At 41.3% G+C, this 21,335-nt stretch overlaps 1 protein-coding gene across 1 annotated transcript in view; it reads left to right on the top strand.

Moving 5' to 3' along the window:
• The window catches only part of LOC111222474 (UPF0606 protein KIAA1549L-like), a 100,148-nt gene that overhangs the window by 34,541 nt on the left and 44,272 nt on the right, over positions 1 to 21,335 (top strand). Inside the window, exons 2-8 of the mRNA XM_022746211.1 lie at positions 5,156 to 5,636; positions 5,784 to 5,875; positions 7,662 to 8,492; positions 9,524 to 9,639; positions 13,498 to 13,720; positions 17,140 to 17,273; positions 18,102 to 18,270. Of these exons, the coding sequence (XP_022601932.1) occupies positions 5,156 to 5,636; positions 5,784 to 5,875; positions 7,662 to 8,492; positions 9,524 to 9,639; positions 13,498 to 13,720; positions 17,140 to 17,273; positions 18,102 to 18,270 (2,046 nt within the window). The remainder of the gene's footprint in view (positions 1 to 5,155; positions 5,637 to 5,783; positions 5,876 to 7,661; positions 8,493 to 9,523; positions 9,640 to 13,497; positions 13,721 to 17,139; positions 17,274 to 18,101; positions 18,271 to 21,335) is intronic.

The following is a 21,335-nucleotide window of genomic DNA, read 5'->3' as shown; positions in this document are numbered from 1 at the left end:
AAAAAAAAAAATTAGCACATTTTCCCAGACTCCAATCACTGTCGCCCCCTTCAGAGAACAAGAACAAGAACAAATCTCAGGCCACTGTGAGAGAAACGACTTCATATAACAGTGTTTTAGATAACTACACGGTCCATGTTATGATGTCGCACTCGGCCACGCTCCGTCAGCTCGTGTTGGGTGAAGTTTCGTTCTCTTTCACACACAAACAGATGGACACTTCAGTGCTGTTGGATCCTGTCAAAGTCCTGTTCACGCTAATCTGCTGGAGTGGAGGAAACAAAAAGGTCAGAGTAATGTCTCAAACTAAAAACTCAACCCCCCCAAAAATTAACATGTCTGTTAGCATGTCTCTCGTTAGTTTTCCCCCTTCCACTGTCCTCCACTGAGCTTTTTACCTGACGATCCCTCCATTCGACAATCGATCCAAATCGCTTCCTTTTTCTCGGCCTCCACACAGACAGATGGATGCCCCCGAATAGTTCCAGGAAATGGTTACATGTCCATCCTGTTGGACGGGCCTCACTCTGTTGGACAAATTCTACTGGCTTGGGACCATCCTTACTCCCACTGAGTCTCGCATCACATCACGAGTATATCAGCGCTTTGACTTGCTACCAGCACTCCCACTCTAACCACAGAGGCTTTATTTAAATTGAGTTTTAAAGGGAAAAAATTCTTACATTTAAACACTGGAAAAAAAACCCAAAAACAAACATATTACCTCATCCTTGTTCGACTCACTCTGCAGTGAAGCTGCACACATGGTTTGATGGTATGACCTTTACTTGCTGCTCAAAATGCAACGCTGGGCTAAAATAACCTTTCAGAAATGATCTCAACTCAGAACTTGTCACCAACAGCTTAAACAAAGGCCAGGATTTTATGTAAAGTGTATCTGCAGTTCTACTTTTTGCTACTATTTGCTCATTGTTTTAGTTTTGCACATTTACTGTTCTATTTAGTCTCAGCTGCTCATAAGCCAAGCAATAGCCAAGTAAAAAGACAAGTAATGCAACTGTTGAGACAGCAGAGAGACAAATACTGTAAATGTGGAGGAGTTGTTGCAGCAAACTGGAGTTAAACAAAGAGTAAACAATAGACTTGGACTTGTTTGGACTTGACATGGCCACAGTCGTAGACCGTTTTTTGCCAACAGATTAGCCGTAACAACTCAATAAGCCAATAGGATGTTTAGGTGTGTTTGGCTTTGCTAAGACACAGTTTTGGTTTGAGCTAAATACTAACGTCACCATGTGAACATGCACACATGCACACATGCTGATATTTAACAGGTAACGTCTACTATTTGCCAATTAGCACTAAACTGAATGTACTGAACAATTGAGAATCGGAATAACTTAAATCGAAGTCTGATATCTGTTCTGTCTCCACCAACATTACCAACATTACAGATCTCGCAAATGTATATTTGTGTGTTGGGTGTGGTCACATCTCTGCGTATGTAAAGTCACTGTGTTCCCTTGTTTGATCAGTTTCTGAGGCTGGAAGATTTTCTTCCACTTGGACTAATGAGGTGAAACTACTACTATTTTCATTGTTGTGGATCACGTGCCGCCTCTCTCCTCTCTACTGCAGCCCAGGCTGGAGTAGTTGCCTGGCGCAGCTCTAAAGCGTGTTTGTATTTCATGTGGCTATTTAATAATAATTATAATGAAAATTTGCCACCACTTGGCAAGTTGGCAGATTCAGCTAACCAGACTCCCCCTCTTCACTTTTCCCTCTGAGCCTCTCTGAGCTGAAGACCAGTTGGCACAATACCATGGTCACACTTCCTAACCACCTGTCCTGCTTACAGTCAGGGTGGCAGCATGGATCAACTCTGCCCGTCCCGAGGCTCCAACACACAACCGAGGAAGGCAAAACCATGGCCATAGCCCATGGATATTTACAATTGTATTACCACAGGCACCTGGGAACAGCTAGTCTGAATATTCAGAACGCTCGTAATGACCTGGCAAGGCTTTACAGGGTCGGGCTGGCATCTACAGAGATTCAGCAGGGCATCAGTAGACACGGTGCCAGCTGGCAAGGCACTATGGTCAATACATAACATGACATTGGTCTAAAGCCCTGTAAATGGCCAGTGGTGCTTTGTGCACCATTTCCATGTGATGAATCCCATAATCTGCTATAAGCTGAATGTTCTAACACGGAAATAGGCACAAAAAAAAGAAAAAAAGAAAATGTCCTGTGCATTTTGTCCAAATAGATAAAGCAGGTCAGTTCTGCTCTGATCCACATTTATCCATCTTTAATCCACACTTTCTGTTCTACCATCCATCAACCCATCCATCCTTCCATCCATCCATCCATCCTGTCCATATTTGCTCTCAGTGGAGGTTCTTCTTTCCTAGCGTTTTGTCAGAGGTCTGATGGTAATCACATATGTTGCTCTCAGCCAGAGCAGGTGGTGAACTGTTGGAGGAGAAAACACTCAAAACACTGCTAACAGTTATGCATATGGCAGAGTCCTCCCATCCATCCATCCATCCATCCATCCATCCATCCATCCATCCATCCATCCATCCATCCATCCATCCATCCATCCATCCATCCATCCATCCATCCATCCATCCATCCATCCCTCCATTATTCCACTCAAAGGAACTGATTCCTAATAGCTTTTCTCAAACAAATAGTTGACTATTGACCCAGTATCAACCCAGTTATATTGTTATTCTTATATTAAAGCTGTTAGTAGAGAATGGGTCAGAAGGTGATGGAGTGACTCCAAGAAGAAACACGTACTGTATACTAGAATAATGGGTACATTGTAAGTATGTTCAAATATAAGTACATATATAAAACAAAAGAAACCATAAAAACAAAAATCCAAAAAATAAAAGTTGCATAGGAAAATATTTTTGGCTCTTTGGCACCATATCTCACAATTAAACTTACTTAAAGCTGCATTTCTTTAAATTTTGGCAGCTCTCTTGGTGGCATCAGAACAAGCTGTTAACACAACACTGACATAATATCACCATTTAGTTGCTGAGCTGAGGGGAACTGCAGTATTTGATGATCATTATCTGTAGGATCATTACAAGTGACTCCCTTTAATATTATAGATATTTCTTTGATCCATTGTTGATATACAAATATTGATTAGTTTAATATGCCATTAGTTTAATAAAACAGTCCTTGCTGTGGTGAGGGCTTGAAGTGAGACTGTACATACAGCTGTATGAGCAGAAGTGGGTGAGATGGCCGCTCTTTGTCCAAAGTTTTAGCTAACACCTGAAAAATATTGCTTTAGTATATAAACATAACAGTCTTTCTTTAAACATATACAATCTTTTTATTTTTTAAATGAGTTAAACGCATGTTAGCAGGGAATCTTTGCGTTCAGGTGGAGCTTGTTATCAGCATTTATCCCCCTTTGACATCACCATCTGTTCAGAGCCAGTGAAACACGGCACGCTGGAAAAGCTGTAGTGGTTTTTGAATGAGACGAACGGGAACCAAAAGAGAGACGACTCTTCGGTTGAGCTTAACGAGCATGTTCCTCTCCCTGTGGTGCCCCGGGTAATCGCTCCTGCCATTCCCGGCTTCGTTGTTTTCTCCCCTCTCAAACTGACTAATGGAGCTCTGGGTGCTGAAGAAGCTGAAATGTAAATTATCAATGACTTAATTTTCTCTCTTAATGACATTTATGATATCATGTCCTGTAACGAGGAACATATTGCTCAGTGGTGGTAGTTAATAGCGTTGTGGTTGAAATGCTTTACACCAGGTGTCCAGAGGATACGCAGCAGCTAAGCCCAGAGCTGGTCCTGTAAAGCCTCTCTCGCTCAGAATCACTGTCTTTTAATTAACCGATCCTCCGCAGAGACATGGGGAGTGTGGGAAGTGTGTGACACACATGCACACTTAAACACATCTTTCAGGCTGAAATGAGTGTGTGCTTAGAAAGAAAAAAAAAAAAAACTACTACACCCAACGTTTGTCTCCCTCTTATGTGGAGAACAAAAGAAACTTAACGTCAGCCTGCAGTCACACCAAAGACCAAACCTGCCAGTTTTACTACAAATAAGCTGATGGCATAAACTGTGTCACCCAGTGAAGCTTCCAGCGAGTCAGTCAGACAGTCAACCTTATTTTTTCTCATCTTTCAATTCCACTCCGGCCAGGTGCCTTTGAGACTGAACGTATTAGGCAGGGTAATCGCCTCAGTCTGCCAAACCTTCAGGCTTTGTTGAGGCTACAGAGGAGATGAAGACAGTTCACAAAATGGAGATAATGGCTGAAGCTAAATGCTTTGACTGGATGCTATCTTTGCTGCTCCGTTTCCATGTATCCGTCTCATTTGGTGTGAGATTTAAAAAAAAAAAAAAAAAAAAAATGACTCCATAAAACTGTCATCACTTACATATAACTCACACCAAACTTTGCTGGGGAAATATATTTCAGTGTGATCCAAGAGCTGAGCCTGAGCCTGAGTGGTTGTGTATGTTCTAGGAATAATAAATCCATGGGCTAACATGGCTAACCTAACAGATCAGATTAATATCTGTGAAATCACAGCTGATTAGGGGGTATGTGTGTGTGTGTATATGTGTGTGTGTGTGTGTGTGTGTGTGTGTGTGCGTGTCCTAATTTATGCACTCTGGAACATCTAAATTAATTCCCTATGCTTTATCCTCTAAAAACATAAGTGACCTACTTTAGACATTATTACTATTTTTCCACAGTCGCAGTTTTAGAGTTTTTTTTTTTTTTTAATCCCTTCGGATAAGTGTGTGTGAGACAGAAGAAGAATATGAATATGTGTGTATTTGACAGTGTGTGCGCTCTCATGGCGACTGTGTGTGAGTGTGAGCAGAGCAGTTTTAAATCTCCTGGCAGTTGGACAGTTGTGCTTGTATTATGAGGACTAATGATTTGAGGACTGCAGCTGTGTGTGTGTGTGTGTGTGTGTGTGTGTGTGTGTGTGTGTGTGTGTTCATGTGTATCTAAGGGCATGATGGATGAATTTCCAGAGAAGTCACTGCCCGGCCTGTGGGACTGATGAGTCAAAGACTCAGAGCTCCTAATTAAACACTATTTCTGCTTTTTCTTTCATCCACCCCTTTCTCCCTCTCCCTCTCCCACATCCCTCCTTTCCCCCTCCGTCTCTCTGTTTCCACAGCTGAGGGAGGTCATCATGAGTCAATGCGGCGGGGTGTTTTGCCTCCGGACCCCGCAGTGCCCTCCAACCTCTCAGCCACCCCCGGGATTGGAGACAGAGCTGGGGCTGAAGACAAAGATGGGATGGATGGGTCTGACGTCGGTCCTGGAGCTTGGTCCGAGGGCAAAGTGTTCGCCGAGGCCAGAACAGCGGTTTGGACTGAAACAGAGTCGGGAGTGCGTGCTCGAGCAGGTGGCAAAGTCTTTGCAGAGACTGAGATTATGAGGGGAACCGGTGCCTGGGCTGAAGTCGGGGCTGAATGGAGGCCAGTGGACAGGGCGGGGGGTGACCTGCCAAACATGCCCAGGGACCCAGCTGCCTGGCTGGGGCAGCAGAGGCTGCGTCCGCGTGGAGAGGGCCAAAGAGAGCAGGCAGCTTTTTCATCAGTCCTCACCATGCTGGCAGAGACAGCAGAGCTTCAGGCACCAGTGGTGGGAAAACCGTTGGGGCTGCTGTCTAAAGCTGCCTGGACCAAGAGCTCCTCTTCTTCTTCATCCAAGGCCTCCTCCTCTTCTTCCTCTTCCTCCTCTACGACAAAAGCATCCTCTTTGCCTTCCTCCTCCTTATCCTCCTCCTCCTCCTCACCCAGTAACAGAGACACTAGGACAGCAGGATCAGACAACGCCTCTCTGGTTGCTGTCAACAGCAGCTCGTCCAACAGCAACAGCAGCTTCAGTCTGGGTATGGTGGAGTTGTCTGTCATTTGAACATATTTCTGCTTTTGACTTTTTACAGCGTAATTAACCAGCAGGCTTGTCGAGCTTTGATTTCTCAGCATGTAGAAATAATGCACATGGGACTGTAATAAGAAGCATTGTGTCTTTTTTTTTAAGCCGTTCCAAAACCAAAAATACAAAAGCAAAAGTGCAAGGAATTGACTAAACTTTGTTTTTTTTATCAGCACTGACATTTAGGATCCCTTTACCGGGGTTTTGTTTCTTGGGTTAGCATTAATTAGCTAGCTAGATAAAGCTGATAAAATTTCAGCGAACAGCTGATAGAGCTAGAAAAAAAAAAGACCATTTATTTAAACTCATTTAAAGTGTCAACGTCTTTGAAAACTGAATATATTTGGTGTGAGACTTGAAAGCTCAACAGGCGTAGCAACAGTAAGTAAGAGGTTGGGACATAGTGAACAGTCAATTGGCTTTTTTGACTACACTGAACCTTCAGCACACCGTCACACAGTGAGCTTTGTTATAAAAGTACTCTTCATCATTATGAATCACTGTCATCACAATGTAATCATCATCATCATCATCATCATCATCATCCTCACTCACCCATGTCCTGTCCATGGATTTATTATAGGAACTGGATACTGGACTCACTTTTCCAGTTTGTGGGAAAGTTTTAGAAATATGAAATTGATTGATTGATTTCAGTTGGAGGTTTCCTGTCAACACTTTTATGGAAGTAAGGATGAATAGATAAAGGATAGATTGGCAGCAAGGCTCATAGACGATGCTATATCCAGCTTTCTTAATATATCCATGATCCTGTCCCGTTCCACCACCTCCATGTCGCCCCACTTCCTGTCAGTCCATCATCACACTAACAGAGTGACGTCCTCAGCAAGGTAATTCCTCCACATATATTTTAGCTTCCACCACAATAGAGCTAATATCTAGTATTTCTTATCACAGTGATTGACGTCACAGTTACAATACAACACATATTCATGTGGTGATGTGAGTGGAGCATAAGAGGGGATTTAGATCTCTCTCAGTCTGAAAGGACTGATTGCCTCCCTCTTGCTCACTCCAGACTCCTTTCCACCTTATTTTGTCTAGAGATAATTTACATGGATTAAATGAAGGTCTGGCATTTAAATGCTTGCCTGGCTAAGAAATGAAATTGGATTTATATTTCCTATTAAAATTGAAACTGCTGCGCACTTCACCTTATGTATTCTCAAGCTGACTATAACCTACTCATGTTAGATCGCTCTCTGAGCAACAAATGCCATAAAAAGACTAGAAATGTGTCAGACCTTCTCTCATTTTTCAGACTTTCCTACCCTCAATCCCAAGCCCATAAATTCCTACTAATGTAGTTTAATTTTTAAACCATTTCTTAAAACTGCTGGCCACTATAGTTTTCAACAAGGCAGGGGTAAAATGTGCATTTGTTGGGCGGGTGTTTCTCATTCATTTTCATACACATTTTGTATAGTCAGTATTTATGGCCGCAGTCCAAATAAATTTGGACTCAACTGTCTGTTTGCGGTAATGAAGGAATATTTCACCAGTTGAAAATGCCACTGATGTGGTGTGATGTAATTTTAATATTTTTTTATTCTCTATGTCACAGAGGAATAAGATACATCAAGCTTTGGATACATAGACAACGCACTGTAGGATCAATTCATTATTGGTTTTGGTCTTTTTATGGGATTTGTTCACAAAAAGAAAAACATCACCAGACTTATCCTTTAATATTTTTGACCTTGTTTTCCTCCCTGCAGAGGAGTCAGTGAGCAGCCTCCCGGCCTGGGACCTCCCCACTGTCCCCGAGTCCCTCCTGTCCACAGTGGGCGACCATGATGTCACACTTCCTGCCAATGTCACCAGCCCTTTCTCCACCCACCAGTGGAACACCACCGTGCCCGTGCGCACCAGGAACACCTCGCGGTACACAACCACATCAAGCACCACCATAAGGACGTCTCCATCACCCACCGCCGCGTCAACTTTACCGTCATCCACAACGGCAAGACAACAAACGCCACCGGAACCCACCGCGGGGTCAAACGACACAAGCCAGGACACTGTGACCAGCGACAGCCTTCAGCTGACGACGGTAACCATGACGACGCCCTCGACGACCACTCTTACTGTGACCGCCGATGAGGCGACAACGCAGGCGGCGACCACTGTGAGCGCTGTAAGGCCATTACCACCAAATATCACCGCTGCTACGACCACGCAGCAAACGACGAGCCTCAAACTGACCACAGCGGCCATGACTCGGCCTACTACAACCACAACCACCACACCTGCCCCTACCACCACCACGACTGTACCCCCAACCACCATCACCACCACTACTACTACTACTACTACTCCTTCTCCCACTACTACTACTACTACTACTACACATGCTACTACTACTGCTGCCACCACCACCACTACTACTACAACTACAACCTCAACAACAAAGGTACCTGTCACCACTGTGTTCATCCCGGGACACACCACACCACCTCTAACCACGACCACAGAACCTCCCTCCAGCACCACTGCAGAGGAAAGTCCTCTACCGTGCAACGTGACCGAGAAGTATTGGGTCAGAACAGGTACGAGACTAATGTCCCGCTACTAGGATTAATTGGAGTAAGACAATGAAAACAAATTAATGGACAGTACCGTGTGTACGACTGATAAATGAGACACAAATACGACAGAAGTGCTAATAAATACACCTTCTGTTGATGCGCAGAGCAGCCATCTTGGATTTTGAGGTTCGGGGGTTCGTGAAGTTACAAGCTAACAAGCTAACAAACTGCATAAACAAATAAAAGATGCTAACTACTACTTACCGTGCTACTTACGTCTGCTACTTGCAGATTTTCTGTTTGATGTTTCCCCTAATGCTAACCATCTTGATACGCACTGCTCTTTCATTGGTTAGTGAGAAAATACACGTTTATTATCGTATTTTTTTTACTTACTTTAAAATGTTTCTGAAAGGGAACCTTTACTGATACTTCAGGTACTGCACGTCTTTTATATAAAATACCAACAACATACTCAAGATTATTTTCAGGCTTTAGCCATTCTTGTGAAATGATTACAAATGAAGATGAATACACTTCAAATACCATTTCAGCTTAGGCACAATGTACCTATTATGTGACCGAGCTGTAATTACATGCACACAAATTAATTAAAACTTGCACAAAAACAAGGGCATCTTTTCCCTGAGTGTAAACAGTTTGATTAACAAGAAGCTGGAGACTGTAACCTTTGATTGCATTTACCAGAGGCGGTGTGGTATTACTAAGGAATGGGCATCAGGTTCCCACAGTCACCAAGGAGACATTAAACAGAGGTCAAGCTCTTGTGACCACAGATACATCTTACTGAAATTAATATCCTTGTGCAAGACACTGTATACTGAATCCCTGCAGCCAAGGGGATATGGGGCATCACAAAGATGTGGCACTACATTTAATTTAAATTGATTATTTTTTTGTGGCTATAGGTGTGGCCAAAGTGAGTTTAAACATGTGGTACAAACAAACAGCTATCAGTTATCACAGGATACTAACAAATCATATATGAACACAGCCATTAAACTAAGTTTTTAACATGTCTTCCTTCACAGTTTTGTCCATCGAGCTGCGCAGGAACCGCCTGGACCTGATCCTTAAACAGAATCTCTCTAAAGGCCTGAGCCACGCCCTGCAGAGAGCCTTGAATGACTCCACTGCCTACGCGCAGGTCAGTCCATCTTACAACGTTCGGCGATGGCCAGTGGCTAATAAACACAGCTCACTGGCTTGTAACCACAGGGCCATGACTAGTAAACAGGTTAATAGCTAATAAAGACAGGACAGAAGTCACTAATCAACTGGGTAATAAACAGATCTGTGGCAAGTAGATTTATGTCAGCTGCTAATAAACATTATGTAGCTGCTAACAAATACAGGACAGTGGCCAGGTGCATGGAGCAAGTTATCAGGATTTACTTAGCTTAGCTTAGACTAGAACCTAGATAAGGTTAATTAAGGATCAAGCCTTTACTCAATTATGAACTTGGAAATATGCATCTTGGATTACGTCCATGTATACAGTGACCAGTAACTACACAACAGCGGCTAGCAATGGCTCGTACTCACAGACTGGGGCTGGTAAACACAGCTCAGTGGCAAGTCAATGCAGGTCCGTGGCTAGCGAACACAGGTCAATGGCTTGTATCCTCAGTTAGCTAGTAAACACCACTCAGTAAACCCATGTCAGTGGCCGGTAAACGTTGCTAGCTCATAAATTCAGCTCAGTTGCTAGTAAACGCAGGTGGCAAATGCACGAGTGGCTCCTATGAAATTAATTTAATTTTGTGTGTAAGCAGAAAGTTGCCAGTAAACACAGGTTGTAGGCTAATACACACAGCTCATTGGCAAGTAAGTGCACCTCAGTGGCTAGTAAACACAGGTTAGTGGCTCATAGAATTAATTAATTTTGTATTTGAGTTTAAAGCTACAGAGAGTTTAATTGTAGATTGTTAACTTATCGTATACCTATTGTACTTTTGAGTTCAATAATACGAACCACATCAGGTGCTTTGAATGTAAATTAGGTGTCAAAGTGCTTTTTCTCTCTGATGCTGATGAGATGAGACTTTTACATTTTTAGATTTGCCACAGTCTTGGTTCTTCATGTTTACGGTGCCACCAGTTTACAGTATTCTACAGTATTCATCATTTTCCACTCCTGCTCATTTACCTCGCAAGGACTCGTCTGAGTGGTGCTAGAGAGGTGACTAATGCAGACGGTGTTCAAGTCAGAATAGAAATTACCTGTTGAACAATAAGGCAGCATTTGCTTGGAGTGGTTATTACACACACACTCACACTGTATTTCCCTCTCTCACGCACACACTCACACGTGGTAATGGCAAATCAATCTAGAATAAATGATTTATTTTCTCCTGCAGTGCAGTCAAGGGATCTTTCTGTTCCACTGATCTTTGTGCTCGTCGTTTTTGTCTTTGTTTTGATTTGTCCAACCTCCCTTATGTTCCTTTTCAACTGAGTCTATTTCTGTTTCTTCTTCACAGATCTTCTGTGTCTCTCCCCCTCTCTCAAACGATCGCTCTCTTGCCCTCTTCCCTCATATTTCTCAATATTTACATTTCTCATACCGCTCCCCTCTCCTCTATCTCCCCTATCTGGCTGCTCCCTCGGTTAAAGTCGATTGATTTTCTGCCAACCTGTCTGTCTCCCCTGTCTGTGGGTCTGCGTGTCGCGCCTGCCTGCTTCTCTGTCTGTCCACCTGCCTCGCTTCATCTCGCTGTCTGTCTGTCTTCTGTCTTCATCTGCCTGCTTTTTCTATTTTTATCCAGTTGTTTGTGAGCCTCCTGCACTGGGAGTGACTCAGTGTCTCTAAGCTCCAGTCCACTTTCATCTACCCCCTGCCTCACACACACACACACACACACACACACACACACACACACACACACACACACACACACACACACACAGTCCTCAATTCTCATCCTCTCCATCAGATAACGCAGACACTATTATTTGGCAATCTGCATCAGTCTGTTGAGAGACAGCAGCGACAACAACACGGTATAAAATTGGCCGGAGGTTTTAAAGCCATGATATGTAGGCAGTGTTTTGTTTCGAGGCATTGTTGATGTTAATATTGGCTTCAGCAGAGACAGGGACTATCAAACAGCATGAAATTAGCATGCTGCAGTATTTAATGTGATGCATCACTGTACAATGTGGTTAACCGTAATTGCTTGCAAATTTTTTACAGCTTTCAAATGTTGGCAGGGAGAGAGAAGTGACAGCAGAGGGTGAGGGGTGAGGTCAGGTCTGGTTGGCTTCATTCAGTACAACACTCCTTTTCAAGTTTACAAAGCAAAACAACCTTGCAGCTTCTCCCGGGTGCAAACTGCTTGACACATTATTGTAACCCTGCAGTTTAGCATTTTAAAGTGGGATATAAATAATTAATAATTGTTTGTTTGTAACTTGCTATGACACATTACAATCTAGCTGTAAACAGAAGGATATTTTTAAATGTTAATAATGTATTTGTCAACGTTTCTGACGCCTTTTTACATTATGAAGCAGCCATAACTCTTGATAATTGCTTGATAACACAGTATATTTGTAATAATATATAATTATCTATTCTCATATGTCCTGATAATATATATAAACATATGTCCTCATTAGCTTTGAATACATTTTATCAGTTAATCCTATATTTTTATTGAAACAGAAAAACATCTAACCTACAAAAATGTGTTTAATTGCTTAATAAATGTGCGTATATAATGATATTTCATATTGACTGATGATAACTACATTTTATACTGTTTATATATTGTTCCTGTTTCGGATGCTTCATAGAAGCTGTAGATGTTAAAACATTAATAAACACTTATATCTACTCTCAACAGCATTAAACATTTATTTACTTATTCTTTATTAATTATTTATATACTGGTAATAAAATAATTAGTGGATGTTAAAATAAGTGTTACTCAAAATCATAACTTTATTGAACTGTTTGACATTGGAAAACATCACGTTTGATGGTTAGAAGATTGCGTCGCTGGGCTGAAGAAAATAAGAAATCAATCACTTCATTTTCTAAATGGACACCAGAGAGTCTATTGGTGTAGGAGGACATGACATAAAATCTCTTACAGTCAGGACATAAAACATGCAGCACATAAAAACATCTGAAGGAAATTGTTAAAATTTAATTCCTCGCTCATTCCATTTGAGTTAAGACTTAACATGAAAGATCTGAAAGCTCTCTTTTTATTTTCTAATGAAATGCAAAACCCAAAGGTGGGTTGTTGTAATGAAAGAATGTGTCGCTGAGTGTAATTAAAAACTAAAGGGCTGCGAGAAAAAGTGGGCCTCAGGCTTTGGCAAGTGCTTGCAACAGGAAGTGGCTTAAATAGAGATGGCAGGTAGGTATAGTTTGAAAAACAGGGTGAGTCTTGTTTAATTTCTGTAGGTACAAAGACAAGAGGAGAGCAGAGGAGGGGGAGTGGTAATGAGATACAGTTTCACTAAGAGGGACGTGTTTTTTTTTTTTTCAAGAAAAAAATTTGCCAGAGGAGAAAGAGCCATAGTAACAATAGCCACAGCTGCTCAGAGCAGTTGAAGGTAGAGGGTAGAGGAAGGTGGGCGGTTTATAGCTCCAGAAATACAAGCCTTGACTCACCACTGATTGTTGTCTGTATGTGTTTTTCCAGGACACAGTTACTCAGATTTATGACTGTTGTAGGCTCAAGCTAAAATATGCCCTCAGGGCAGATTTGGTTTAAAAAAAACAAAAAACAAACAAGAATTATAAATATTCATCTGATGCATTCGTATTCTAAACACATAGCTCAAGTACAACATGTGTGAGGAAAGGATGCTGTTTAGTGTTCTGGGCTTGTTTTACCTGGTAGCACTGATTTCTTCTCTGATACTGTTTGTCCTTTGTAGCGTATGTGCTTTGAAATAAAAGGCACAGATCCTTTAGATATAGAAGCTGCACACAGCCATGAAGACAACATCTTGAATATTTCCTTTTCTTTGTCTCTCTGTGTCTCAGGTGGAACGTGATGACTGCAGCCCCCACAACGTGACGCTGGGTTACTATGTGACCAGTGGCAAAACTGTCTACATTTCCTCCTTGGTGGTTGAGGCGCTGAATGTTTACGGTTTTGACAAGCTGCTGTCAGACATTAGGCAGCATATCCCATTGGTTAAGGCAGTTCTGGTTCCCGTGGCAACCTGGATGCCCACTCCGAGCATTCACCTGCAGCTGAAAACAGGTGATAAAACCTGATGGGAAATAAGATAAGCTAGAACAACCTTTACATAACCGAATCCGACAAAAAACAGAAAAGCTTATGGTCTGGTGATGTTGGTACCGGAGGTGAAGTGTGAAAGGTTAAATAACAGCAGAGGTGAGAGATACACAGAGAGGAGGAAGGAGAGAATATGAGCAGAGGGTGAGCAAAGAGATAGAAAATGCAATGAGAGTACTGGGAGGGAGACACATGGGAAGAGTAGAGCAGAGACAAAATTAGAAAATTCTGATTACATGTCTGCTCTCCTTTACTCTTCTCTGATACCCTAAATCCCATACGAACTCCCATGATTGCAGAGCAAAGGCAAATTGGTCCATTCATTTAGTCAGCCTCTTAAGCCTCTTAAAAAAACACATTTCTGTGTGCGCACGCGTGTGAACACACACACGCGCACATACACACACACACACACATCTAAATCAAGTCTTGTGGGAACAAGGGAAGGAAAATCAGTGCAATTAACAAATTGATGTAGGTGCAGATTGGAAACCCATTACTTTAGATTTTCAAATTCACATTGGTTCACAGTGGTCAGATTAGATTCAGCTCACTTGTTAGATATTGGCAGTTGTGTTATTTACTGTGGTAAAGCCACTATGTATGGATTTTATATATTTTTTATATAAACAATTACATGTAAAGTTAAATAGCAGTGACAAACCAAGTGTTTTAGTGTTTTTCAAGTCATTGTTTTGGTTTTTGGCCTCCGTCTTTAATATTTTTGTTCACTGTCAACTCTCTCCTCCAGCACCGTTAGGCAGCTGTATTTTATTTTTTGTGAAACAACTGTGATAGTCAGGGGCGCCGCCATGGATTTTGGGCCCCATGAAAAGATATCATCCAACCAAAGGCCACCCCACCTTGAAAATATGACACTGTGCTGAGATACATGCAACATAATGCATACAGAGAAACATAATCATATCATCACAACCATCATAACCAAGTTTCAGCTACTACCATGTTGTTGACTTAAATGAACTGCATACACCAGGGAAAACATTCAACAGCACTGAGTACTGCAGAATACTGAATTACCTGCAGTTGCGTATCACCAAAGGATCACATTTCAGTCTGCATCAAAGCCACGGAGACGTAATGTGCCTTGGTTGTATGACTTGAAGAGATTATTATAACATCGGCTGTCACTTCAGTACAAACAGAAACTGTCTGGGCATCCAAAAAACATTAATCATGCAATAGTTTACAGGATCTTGTGGGGACACTCTTGAAATAAGTTGACAGTGGATAATACTGCTATGCACAATATAAATATTATACCTCATTTATGTTGATAAAGAATGTATGTTACTGAACGTATGGCACATTAGGTGACGGACTAAAGTAACATGCCTTAGTGTTACCTACAGAAGTATACAATGTTGTGTTTGCAACATTTTCCGCCGCCCCTAAGTGGCCAAAAAAAATTTAGATTATCATATATATGCTTGAAATTATTCTGATAACATACATTTTTGTTTTGCAGTCCATGTGCTGCTCTCAACCCAGTCATCTCGTATTTTGGATCCATGTCAGGGAGCTTATTTTTAATATTAACACGTCCTGCCAGTGGCTGGAAATCCTGCACATGATGGTTTTAATAATCACAGTCATCACAAACAATTATAATAATTATGTGTATGTCAGTGGAAAAAAACTGACCTAAATTGGTGCAATGTTGTAATGCCAACTGAACTATGGTAAATGGCCAAATGACACATCTCTTTGCTTGTAGTGTGATTTATACCGCAGTAAAGACTTTCCCATGTTAGTTTGCAGCTGTGTATGAAGTAGGCACTTGAAGCAGCACGTGTTCAGCTCATAAACCATAAATACACAGTATATGCCAATTTACCATCCACAGGACAATTTGCATACGATTACCAACTGGGTCAACAGGGTTTGTGCCTGCAATGTGTTGCAGACTAAGAGACCAGCGGAGGCAGAAAAATACTTTTTTTGATGAGAGATGAAGCCTGCACTCATGAGCACCACAGCTTTTTGAATTTAGGTCAGAATATTGTTCTACCTCTCCTATCCCTGTCCTTTTAGAGGTTTTAAAAAAAACAAAAACAAAGAGGAAGACAGAGTGCAGAGAAAGAATGGAGGGCAACTGCGGTAAAAGGACTGAGACAACGTTAATAACATCCTCTATAATCTGCTGATGGACTCAATATTGTTTACCCTGTTCCTCCCAGTGTGGAGCTGTGTGATGCTGACAGACAACTCTTTTTAGTTGTTCTCATTCTAGATAGTGGCGATAATCCTCTTTCTCTGTCTGCTTAGGTTTATCGGTCACACAGACAACATCTATCTAGAGCGCTACTTTCTTTAATACCTAAAACCCAGCCCTAGATACAGCTTCCACATACAGCTCGATGAAGTAGATTGTTGCAGATACATTGAACTGTAAATAATAATAATGACTTCAATGGAACTCAATAGAAAATAACAAATATACGAGGGGGGGGGATTACTTGATGTAATAATATTGCTTGATGTTAGAAATATGTGATATAAGAGGGTTGCACACTCCTGATCAAGTAGCTACCTGAAAAATAGGTATCTTATAGTATTTATCTGAACATAAAGCAGTAGGCACGCAGCTGGCCACCAACGTCGTGTGACATTAATAATTGGTTGAATGTTGGTTGTGGCGTCAGGTGACCAGTATTCTATGCCAGGACAACGTCCAACGCCAACGTCAGTTTGATGTAGAATACTGACGACCAATGACGTTAATATATATATATATATATTTTTTTTAAATGCGTGCAAATCATCCACTAAATGTCACATCGGCCAACGTTCGGTTTTGACGTCAACCTGATTTTCATTTCCAACTCAAATTTAATGTCCTTTTGGTGCCAGCTGTGTAAGGTATGTTCAGATAAGTACAATAAATTCAAAATTTTTCAAATTCATTCTTGTGGGATTCCTCAAGGCTTTGTGTTAGGCCCATTATTGTGAATTTTGTACATGAACATAAAGATTAACTTTATTTGCTGATGAAGCAAATTTATTTTCTTTTTGCTGGAACTTTTGGATACTGTGGAAAAAGATTTTTAAATTTCATTTTGATGTGATATTTAAAAAGCAAGTAAATTAATCATTTTTGGTAGTTTAACAAGTTTACAAAGCAAGCTTATAAGTGAGGATGAAATTGAATAAGTATCTGAAATCAAATTTTGGGGGTGATAATAGATAAACAATTCTGCTGGAAACCACACATATGTTATGTCAAAGCAAAAATGTCAGACTTTCCCAAATCAAGCTTCATGACACACTTCATGTTGCTCTTCTGTATATAACTCACCGTGTGGAAGTGTGAGAAATGAAATGTGTATGCTTCAAAAGAATGCTTTTCTGTTCCACCACAGTGTTGAGGTTCGTCGGCCCGACAGACAACGTCTACTCCTGCAGTTTTGTCCAGATGTTGGAGCAGAGGCTTGAGAACGCCTTTGATGAAGCTCAGGACAAAGTGCTGGAGACCTACAACAGGCTCACTGTGGAGGTACTGCATGGTTTCAGATGCTATTCTTAGTGCAACATGCTGACAGCCAAGGATGTCGTTATTTGCATGCAACATGCCAATCAGGATGACATGAGTCATAAAGATCTTGGTAAAATTCTGGATACCTACAGCAGTACAAGTTTTTCACATGCCTGGTAGAGCAGCAATATGTGACTGTCGAGGTACATGATGGTTTATTTACAAAGATGCAATCAAAGCTCATTCTTCTATAGCGCCGATTTATGTGTAAACATTTTTGGTTCTCCTTCCTCCTTTTGTTCTCTGCTTCTTTCCTTCATTTTCTGTCCCTCTCTCTGGCTGTCAAGGTATTCTCATGACTGCAGCATATACATGTACATGCACACACCATCATAATCATAAAGTAGGTCTCAGCAAGCAGAGGCAGATATAGGGTCCATTCATAATTCATCCTCTGAAATATTGATGCGCGTGGAAGAATGTAATAGGAATTCCTCGTATCTTGTATCATCATCCACTTTACTGTGGTGACTCAGTCCCATTATTTTCAGAGCACCACACAGGTCTTATTATAGAAAGAAAAAACATTGTTCATTCAAAGTGTCATACTGTGTCTGGGGCTCTGTTATGCATTCTTCATGGGCATCTTAGACATTCGGTATGATACCATTAGATATTTCTGTATGAATGTCTGAATTATACATGTGCCTACTGCTGCCTGTTTGTGTGTTTGCCATATATAAAGAATTGAATAATCCTTCCAATATTGCACCTATGGAGCACATAGTGATGTATTTGAATGGTGGATTGAAATTAAATATTAAAATCTTATTGTGTGTTCATCCTCAGATCCAGAGCGTTTCCCAGGAACCGGGCTCTCCGTCGGTCACTCTGGTGTACGTGGTGAAGAATCAGGACGCGATTCTTAACGGGACAATCTCCAGCGGTCTCCTCAACCAGCTGACTGCTGAGCTGGTGGGCTACTTCCTGTTCTACCCACCCCTGGTCATCGCTGAGCGTAAGTACACCCAGGTTACCTAAGGTTCCAGCTGTGGTGATGACTCATACACGGCAGATCAAAAGTTTAAGAACACCTCAATTTTTCCAGCTGTTATTTAAATTTACATAATGTCTTGTTTTTTTGTTTTTTTTAGTAAACCATAGAACAAATAAACAATTGGAAATTTTAAAAACAAGGAATCATCGTATCTTGTTGAACTAAATTTAATCTAAATATTTGACTCATTCAGCAGCTGAACAAACTTGTGACATTCTTTCTATGATGGAAATTAAACATTGTTCAGAAAGTTTGTTGCAGAAGTTCCCACAAATGTCTTTTCTTTCACCTTTTGTCCAGTTCATCCCAAACCAGCTCCGTAAGTCTGGAGACTGAGAAACCACCATCTGGTTCTTTTCAGCTAGTGTTTTGGCTCATTATCTTGCTGTAGGAAGAACAGCTATGGAGAAGCGACTGTTTAGATATTCCAAAGAATTACTTTTATGTGCGAATTTTCCTCATAAAGATGCTAACTAGTTTTTAAATCTCCTCAGACTGCGTTTTGTTGTTGTTGTGTTGCATTTATTTTTTTTTGTCAGTGCTCTCCTGCTACGTTTTTGAGAGCGCCCGCCCTTTTCCAAACAGTTTCCAAAGAAGCCTTCCCGGATGGTTCTGTGTAACAAACCATCTGATGTGTTCAGTTAGCACCTTTGTTGGTGCATTGCAAAGCTTCTTTCCACGGTGCTGCAAATTCCTTGTCAGTGGAATGGCGTGAAACCAGCAGCGGCGATGTGTATCACATCACCCAGCTGCTGCGCCACCAGAACCAAAAACTAAATTCCATTCATTTCCACTGTGTTGGAGTGGAGGCAGAAATCATTTACATTTACATTTGCATTCATTCATTTGGCAGACGCTTTTATCCAAAGCGACTTACAAGTGAGAAATCCGACTCTGATCTTAAATCTTGGCCCAGTAAAACCAACACTACATGCATGGGTAGATGCCACTAGATGTAACTGAGAAAATGAATGGTTTTATTTTTGGTATTTAGTTGAATTTACCCTTTAATGTGTTGACTTCATTTGATAGCAAATCGGTACAGTTAATACCATTAAACATACATTTAAAGGACTTTATGTTTAATCCAAACAGGTCTGATGATCACATTACAGTTGCATGTATTCAAATGCAAAGTGAAGTCATCAGGTAACTTGTCTGGATGTTGTGAGCAGCCAGCAGCCACATGAGTCAGCTCCACTGCTTGTGGACATTTCACTCATTGCTCATTTCTGAGCAATCAAAAGCAACAACGATTTGCTTTGCTCTTCAGGCTTCTTATAAAGACTTGGCTAACATTGTATAACCCACAATTAACGGTGACTAGCCAACAAATTACAGTTCAGTCCGGGTGCTTGCTCAATACTCATTCACTTGATATACCTCCAAGTCATCTTCTCAGCGGCACTGGTGGACAAGTATGATGAATGTGTAATTATTTACAGAGGGCTGGAAGCAAAAAAAACGAGTGGGCTGTTTAAAAGTGGCTCCAACAGAGTAAATGTTTAACATAAATATACAATTTGAGATGTTTAGCTAAGTGCTGCTGTTGTGCTGATGCACCGCGCCCGAGCTCATTTCCACAACTGTATCAAACACAGCATAATGTGTGGCTGCCATTTGAAGAGTTTTATCTAAACTGACGTCTAAGAGCATATAGTGCAAAAGAGGATCGGTGTTAACATTCCACTGACTTGACATTGTGTCCTAATGGGTATCATTTTAGCTTACTTTGACAAAATGGAAAGATTTTCCCTCCATCACTGTCTATGTTCATTTATAGTTCAGAAGGTGACTCTTTAGACCTAGAAATCTTTCATCATCTCTTTCACTTGTATTGGCTCATTTCCTCCCTCTGTTACTTCATTTCTTGCACCGTTTGCACTATATTTCTCCAAGGTAAACACCTAATAGACTCGGACATGCTGATGATGTGCGTCTTGCATCAAAACATTGTAACAGCAAAAAAAATCATAACCCACTAATGTGCCAGAAGAGTGTGAGGGAGGCATGTTTTTCTTTTTTTTCTTTTTTATAACTAGCTTTAGTGTTACCCTCAGGCTGTGATGGTTGACTTGAAAATGTAAGGAGGATAGTGACAATGCCCACATCCATGCATCCATGAGTTTTTGTGAGCTTTTCAGCAGCAGGAAGGGAACGAGCGCACTGAGCTGAGCTTGAATCCTAAAAAAAGATCTTTGCACTCAGAGCTTTATTTCAGTCTTGAAAGTCTGAACAGACAGAGGTTGGAGGTGGGATGGTAGAGCTGCAAGCAGGGGAGGATTTCAGTATTTACACAAGAGGGGATAAATAAATATATTTACAGCTCAAAGAGGGGACAGAAAATGACCTAACCCCAGCCCACCGCTGCTTGTTTTCTTCCCACAGAGCTGGACATTAGGAAGAGTCTGGTCTCCTAATGCTAATTTTATAGTCATTACATAACAGTTCTTCTCCTGCTTATTCTGTGCAGCAGTGTGCTGCCGGGCTGAGACAGACTTACGCAGCATATGTAGGGTGCTAAACTGAGACCCACTGAATCCACTACAGGGCAGTGCATGATTCCTGACTTAGCGTATGTTTGACCTGCTTCTCACAGGGGGTAATTCAAGATCACTTCATATTGTGTAAGTGGAGGAGGATATCAGACTATAATATATTATCATGGGAGCCTCGTGTTTCAATCCTATCTCCTACAGAATTACCTACTGTTTGTTTTTCTAGGTCGATAATTGGGGGCGCACAAAGAACTGGACTTTCAAAACATAATCAATATAAGCAATGGCTCGAATGACTATAATGTGAAAGGGGTTGTGCCTCGTGATGAATCCATACAGAATCATAACCCCTGTGAAGCTTTGATGCATCCCCTGTCTGCTGCCATCACCAAACAGACAGACAGGCAGACAGACAGGCAGAGCAAGCAACTAGCTGCTGAACATAGTGGAGCTAAAAGCAGAGTTAAAGTCATAACTGTTGTAGAACAGCAGCCAATAATTACAAGAGAATTACACACAGAATTTTCT

This window comes from Seriola dumerili, unplaced genomic scaffold, assembly GCF_002260705.1.
Source record: "Seriola dumerili isolate Sdu_G_001 unplaced genomic scaffold, Sdu_1.0 BDQW01000097.1, whole genome shotgun sequence".
NCBI classification, from domain to species: Eukaryota; Metazoa; Chordata; class Actinopteri; order Carangiformes; family Carangidae; genus Seriola; species Seriola dumerili.
This window is presented reverse-complemented; position numbering and strand designations above follow the sequence as displayed.